General features: G+C 41.8%; 1 protein-coding gene across 1 annotated transcript; it reads left to right on the top strand.

Annotated features, from left to right (window-relative positions):
* Window positions 1-4840: 4840 nt before the first annotated feature.
* On the top strand, window positions 4841-7136 carry LOC135530002 (myosin-4-like; the record flags this gene model as incomplete). The annotated part of the gene is made up of 5 exons (XM_064958395.1): window positions 4841-5029; window positions 5405-5539; window positions 5751-5907; window positions 6741-6768; window positions 7028-7136. Coding segments are annotated over exons 1-5 (618 nt in total), but the record flags the coding sequence as incomplete, so codon positions are not given.
* Window positions 7137-7288: the final 152 nt, after the last annotated feature.

Below are 7288 nucleotides of genomic sequence, written 5' to 3'. Positions count from 1 at the left end.
CTGCAGCATTGAAGGTCCCCAAGAACACAGTGGCCTCCATCATTCTTAAATGGAAGAAGTTTGGACCAACAAGACTCTTCCTAGAGCTGGCCACCTGGCCAAACTGAGCAATCAGGGGAGAAGGGTCTTGATCAGGGAGTTGACCAAGAACTCGATGGTCACTCTGACAGAGCTCTAGAGTTCCTCTGTGGAGATGGGAGAACCTTCCAGAAGGACAACCATCTCTACAGCACTCCACTAATCAGGCCTTTATGGTAGAGTGGCTAGATGGAAGCCTCTCCTGAGTAAAAGGCACATGACAGCCCGCTTGGAGTTTGCCAAAAGGCACCTAAAAACTGTCAGACCATGAGAAACAAGATTCTCTGGTCTGATGAAACCAAGATTAAACTCTTTTGCCTGAATGCCAAGCATCACGTCTGGAGGAAACCTGGCACCATCCCTACGGTGAAGCATTATGTTAGGGACTGGGAGACCAGTCAGGATCAAGGTGTGACATCTGGAGGAAACCTGGCACCATCCCTACGGTGAAGCATTATGTTAGGGACTGGGAGACCAGTCAGGATCAAGGCAAAGATGAACGGAGCAAAGTACATAGAGATCCTTGATGAAAACCTGCTCCAGAGCACTCAGGACCTCAGACTGGGGTGAAGGTTCACCTTCCAACAGGACAACGACCCTAAGCACACATCCAAGACAACGCAGGAGTGGCTTCGGGACAAGTATCTGAATGTCCTTGAGTGGCCCAACCAGAGCCAGGACTTGAACCCGAATTAACATTCCTGGCGAGACATGAAAATAGCTGTGTAAAATGTTCCACGATGATAGTTCAGCAAAGCTAAAAGCACTCCTACCGAACTCTGTTCTTTTGTTGGGAACATTGTATAAAATGACTTCCTACCAAACTATGTTCTTGTGTTGGGAACATTGTATAAAATGCTAGCTATAAGAGGGCTCTGACATTGTTTTTTTAAAGTTTAGTTTTCAGGGAACATGTGGCTTTATAAAATTCTTCCTCAAAATTTGCCACATTTTCTCAGTACTTGAGAACAAATTAGCAAACCCCTTCTACCATTCATTAAGTACCTGTGTGTTAGAGTTTAACCCCCCCCCCCCCACTCTCTCTCTTCTCGGACTTCCAATGGAACTTTTTGTTGTTGTTTTGTTGTTCCTAACTTATTCGGTTCCAGAACTGTAGAGCATTTCATATCTGTATCTACTCAAGGTGTAATAACTGCCCTCTCTGATATCTGTGTTAGAATAGGCAGCATTTTATAAAACACATACTTTCTAAGATGGCCTCTTGTTTTCGTGGATTGACACTGTGTAAATATGGGCTCCTCACATCACAGACAGTCCCTTAACTTATCATATTTTCCCATTTCATTTAAGTCATTTAGCAGATGCTCTTATCCAGAGGGATGTACAGTCGTGAGTGCAAACATTTTCATAATTGTTTGTACTGGTCCCTCTAGAGGAATTGAACCCACAGCCCTGGCATTGCAAGTGCCATGCTCTACCAACTGAGCCAGACTGGACCAAACTAGAACACCAAATGTTTCATACCACACGTCTAAAGTTTCGATGAGTTCTAACAGTGTTCTTGGTGCCGTTTCAGACCAGAGGAAATCATTTGCCATGTTTATTTGCTTACATTTATCCCTTTGCAGGGGATGTGTATGTTGCCCTGAGTGATGCTCTGTGGTCTCTCAGAACATTCATGGCGAAACAGAAAAGGTCATAAATAAAGGTCATCGTTGAAGCCAGCTCAGCTGCTAAGCAGTTCACTTCAGACTGTGAGAACAGTTTGAGGCAGTTATATCGCTGTCAGCAATATGAGTGGATAAGATTATTGAAATACTGGACTGGTGATATGTGTCATAAGAATCCTACTGGACCGTTTTAGCCAACTGACATGTGAGACAAATAAAAGTGCCTCCAGAATCTTCAATAGGAACATGGGTCCTTCCACATGATGAGCCCCTTCTGGGTAGTGAAACTTGGAATGAAAACGTTTTATTTCACCTAATTTTAACATTCCGTCGTAAAGAGAACACGTTCAACTTAATAAAACACGTTTTCCCATCTCAAGAGGTTAAACAAAAATAATACTATAGTAAGTGCCTCTTCTCGACCCGCTCAGTTTTCCACCAGCTCACCTGCTTTTACACCAAGATTTGACTATTAGATGTTCAATGTTGGCATTGAAAAAAAATCTTTCAAAAGGAGAAGGATTCATCATATTAAAACAAGAGTTCAGATCACGTTGACCTTAAAATGAGTCACTAATCACATTAAATAAATAATAATCTTCCAAAATGTATTTGTCAAAGCAACTAAACAACCAGCAATGATAAAATGATTGGGGTTAAGGAGGTTAAATCCTTCCTAGAAGTCACAGAGGGTTCACACAGGGACATTCCTAAATGCATTTTACCACTAGCAAGTCTTCATTTATATTAGAAATCAGAGCATTTCATTTACTATAACAGGCTTTTATAAAGCAATATTGGGTTTCAATTTCTACTTAAAATGTCAAAGGGATGCTAAAGGGACTCATTTCGTGGAACAATGATCATACTGTTGATAAACTACATAACCAAAAGTATGTGGACACCTGCTCGTCGACCATCTCATTCCAAAATCATAGGTATTCATATGGAGTTGGTCTCCCCTTTGCTGCTATAACAGCCTCCACTCTTCTGGAAAGGCTTTCCACTAGATGTTGGAACATTACTGTGGAGACTTGCTATCATTCAGAAACAAGAGCATAAGTGAGATTGGGCACTGATGTTGGGCGATTAGGCCTGGCTCGCAGTCGGTGTTCCAATTCATCCCAAAGGTGTCTGATGGAGTTGAGGTCAGGGCTCTCTGCAGACCAGTCAAGTTCTTTCACACCGATCTCGACAAACCATTTCTGTATGGGCTTCGCTTTGTGCACGGGGGCATTGTCATGCTGAAACAGGAAAGAGCTTTCCCCAAACTGTTGCCACAACGTTGAGAGCACAGAGACGCCTAGAATATCATTGTATGCTGTATCGCTAATATTTCTCTTCACTGGAACTTAGGGGCCTGAACCATGAAAAAGAGCCCCAGACCATTATACCTACTCCACCAAACTTTACAGTTGGCACTACACCTTCGGACAGGTAGCTTTCCTCCAAACCCAGATTTGTCCGTCAGACTGCCAGATGGTTTTACGTGATTCATCACTCCAGAGAACGTATTTCCACTGCTTCAGAGGCGGCGAGCTTTACACCAGTCCAGCTGGTGCTTGGCATTGGGCATGGTGATCTTAGGCTTGTGTGCGGCTGCTTGGCCATGGAAACCTCTTTTCATTAAGTTTCCGATAAACAGTTATTGTGCTGACATTGCTTTCAAATGCAGTTTAGAACTCGATAGTGAGTGTTGCAACCGAGGACAGACAATTTGTATGTGCATCAGCTCTCGGCGGGTTCCATTCTGTGTGCTTTTGTGGCCTACCACTTCGCGGCTGAGCAGTTGTCGCTCCTAGACGTTTCCACTTCAAAACTACAGCACTTACCGTTGCTCGGGGCAGCTCTAGCAGGGCAGACATTTGATGAACTGACTTGTTGGAAAGGTGGCATCCTATGACAGCGCCACGTTGAAAGTCACTGAGCTCTTCAGTATGGCCATTCTACTGCCAATGTTTGTCTATGGAGATTGCATGGCGGTGTGCTCGAATTTATACACCTGTCAGCATTGGGTGTGGCTGAAATATCCGAAACCATTCATTTGAAGGGGTGTTCACATACATGTTTATATATAGTTTACCTAAACATTATATTTAACAGTTTCATGAGCTGTAATTAAAAGCCTACATGTTTCCATTCTAGCTTTATTATTGGGGCAACATGGATTCCACTACAGTATTTGAGGGTCATTGGTAGTAACATTGGAATCAATTAGATTAATCAAACTTTTGATATTGTCATAACTATTAGTAATGAATCTCATTTATGTTAATTCATTGAAATTCAATTCGGAGACAAACATTAAAAACATGTAATTTAAGAGTCATGTAATGGGAGTGTGGTGCTCATGGAAGTGGGAGGTGCTAGTGAGACACAGACACACAGAGGTCTCTCAGTCAATACATGTCCTTTCCCAGAGTGGTCCATAATTAACTTTTGCTTGGTTGGCACTTCCAACCAGATATAAGGAGGCTGAGGCCCCAGCATCCACAAGTCAGAAACCTTCTTCCTCTGTGGTAAGACCTCTCCACCTCCTTAGATTTTTAAATGTATCTCGTCCTTGCACTCAGCATCTGAGGCAGTAGCTAACTGCACTATTTGAATTGAGTTCTGTAAGATTTTACAATATTAAATCAAGTGGCATTAAAAATAATGTTGTTTTTATTATGTGTTTTACTTCAAATCTGTGACTTTCATTTACAGTCAAAAGTGGTGCTCCTGCACTTGAAAGGGTGTTCTAGAATGTATCTGGGTTTTATGGGAATTTATTTGAATTCCTGACAGAATGTCTGGATGTGTAGTAAATTAAAGTTACCAGTTGCACCTGTAGTTGAATTGGACATGTAATGATTTAGTTAAATGTTTTCTAGCCCTTTAGGGGTTCAATGATTAAAGCTTTAGACTTGTGGGTTTTCACAACACTCTCATGTTTCACAGGGTCCTCCAAGAAGTACACATTCATCTGTAGGAAGGGGAAAAGAAGGTGAGACATGGTTTCAGTCTTCACATAAGAAGTGATGAGAATATTTGGTTAGAGATACCGCTCACCTAACTCTGTTGACTGGGGAGGAAGCACCACAGAGTCAATCATGTTTCTTGTTTAATTTCTTTCCTAGTTATCCGTCACCATGAGTACGGACGCAGAGATGCAAGCCTACGGCAAGGCTGCCATATACCTTCGTAAGTCTGAGAAGGAGAGGATGGAGGCACAAGCCACGCCCTTTGATTCAAAGAACGCCTGCTATGTGACAGACAAGGTGGAGCTGTACCTTAAGGGTTTAGTCACTGCCAGGGCCGACGGGAAGTGTACTGTAACAGTTACGAGACCTGACGGAAGTAAGGAGGTAAGCCTGATCTGAAAAGTACTCAAGTTCAAGTTTGTGCAATTACTCTAATTCTTGAAAAGTCAACTCAATGCAAAAACAAACTTCCAATGTTTTTTGTAAGCAGAATATAAACTTCAAAGACATCAATTTTAATGCTGCTATTTAAAAATTATATGTAATTTCTCATGATGACTTGTCAAGAATCACCAGTTATGTGTCAGTGGGTGATAACTAAGTAGTTGGATTAATGTGGATATGCATTTTTTAAATGATTAAACTTGTATTTAATGAGCAAAAAGCATTCAGTCATGTCCAGTTTGATCTGTGTGTAACCGAGATTTCTGAATGTTTCAGGAAGGAAAAGAGTTCAAAGATGCAGACATCTATGAGATGAACCCCCCTAAGTACGACAAGATTGAGGACATGGCCATGATGACCTACCTGAATGAAGCCTCTGTGTTGTATAACCTCAAAGAGCGTTATGCAGCATGGATGATCTATGTAAGAAACCTGCACATACAAACACACACACACATGAACATGATAAACACACATATACAGTACTACACATAATTAAATGGTAGAAACCAAAACATTTTCAATACAGTAAACCCACATCAGTTTACCAAAGTACACCCACATCCTCACATAAATCCAGGTAAATGTCAATCTGACTTTGTTAATCTCCTAAATTAATTATGCTTTCATCCAGACCTACTCTGGGCTCTTCTGTGCCACGGTGAACCCCTACAAGTGGCTCCCTGTGTACGATGAAGAGGTTGTCAACGCCTACAGAGGGAAGAAGAGAGTAGAGGCTCCACCCCATATCTTCTCCGTCTCTGACAACGCCTTTCAGTTCATGATGATTGGTACGAAATCTCATGGATGGATGGATGGATGGATGGATCAATCAATCACATTTATTTATAAAGCCCTTTTTACATAAGCAGATATCAGAAAGTGTTTATACAGAAACCCAGCCTGAAACCCAAGACAACCTAAGAAAAGACTTAGAGAGGAACCATGCACTGAGGGGTGGCCAGTCCTTTTCTGGCTGGAGATTATAGGAGTATATGGCCATTAAGGCCATACAAGATGTTCAAATGTTCATAGATGACATGCAGGGTCAAATAATTATCACAGTGGCTGTAGAGTGTGCAATAGGTCAGCACCTCAGGAGTAAATGTCAGTTGGCTTTTCATAGCCGAGCATTCAGAGGTCGAGACAGCAGGTGCGGTAGAGAGAGAGGGAGAGTCAAAAACAGCATGTAGCACGTCAGATGAACAGATAAGGGTTCCATAGCCGCAGGCAGAACAGTTGAAACTGGAGCAGCAGCACGACCAGGTGGACTGGGGACAGCAAGGAGTCATCAAGCCAGATAGTCCCGAGGCACGGTCCTAGGGCACAGGTCCTCCTCCTCCTCCTCCTCCTCCGAGAGAGAGAGAGAGTCGTCGTCTCTCACATGGATAGACAATCCATAAAAATGGAGCTCTATGGATGTCCATAAGTGTACATGGATGGATGGATGGATGGATAGTTGGGTGTAAAATCAAAACAAATCCAGTTCAAATATGCTTCAGAGTTTTCTCATCTAGGTTAGAACAATTTGCTGGAAAATGTTCCAAAATTAAATTCATGCGCATGCAATAATGTACCCATAATGTTGCTTGAGTATGATAAGCAATGTGTTTTTTGGTTCCAGATAAGGAGAACCAGTCCGTCCTGATTACGTAAGTTGTTTACTAAAATATCACTTGAGGAAGTGTTTCTATTGTAATAAGTTGGGTCACTTGGTGTGATGAAATACATGACAATATGAATGGATTAGAGCATCAGGCTATGTGTAATAACGAGTCGATGAGTGGAACTATTTGTTAATGATTTACTTATGTTAGAAAACAGGTATTTTTCTATGCTATTTCTTAGTGAAAGACAATCTGACACTCAAACATGTAACTAAAACCCCTCTTTCTCTGTCATATAAACCAGTGGAGAATCCGGTGCAGGAAAGACTGTCAACACCAAGCGTGTCATCCAGTACTTTGCCACCATTGCAGTGTCTGGTGGCAAGAAGGAAGCAGACCCCAACAAAATGCAGGTAGGTTATTCTTATGTTTGCCTGACTTTTAATCACATTTCAGTTTGGTTTTCTGAGCAAACTTTTTTTCCAGCTATGAATCATGTTTCAAGAAATTTGTTCAAGTCATAGAGAAAAACAAACTTGACCATGTTACCAGTTTTTGAGCAACT

Source organism: Oncorhynchus masou, unplaced genomic scaffold (assembly GCF_036934945.1).
Source record: "Oncorhynchus masou masou isolate Uvic2021 unplaced genomic scaffold, UVic_Omas_1.1 unplaced_scaffold_1232, whole genome shotgun sequence".
Taxonomy (NCBI): domain Eukaryota; kingdom Metazoa; phylum Chordata; class Actinopteri; order Salmoniformes; family Salmonidae; genus Oncorhynchus; species Oncorhynchus masou.
The sequence above is the reverse complement of the archived record's forward strand: the minus strand, read 5'-3'. Positions and strand labels throughout refer to the sequence as shown.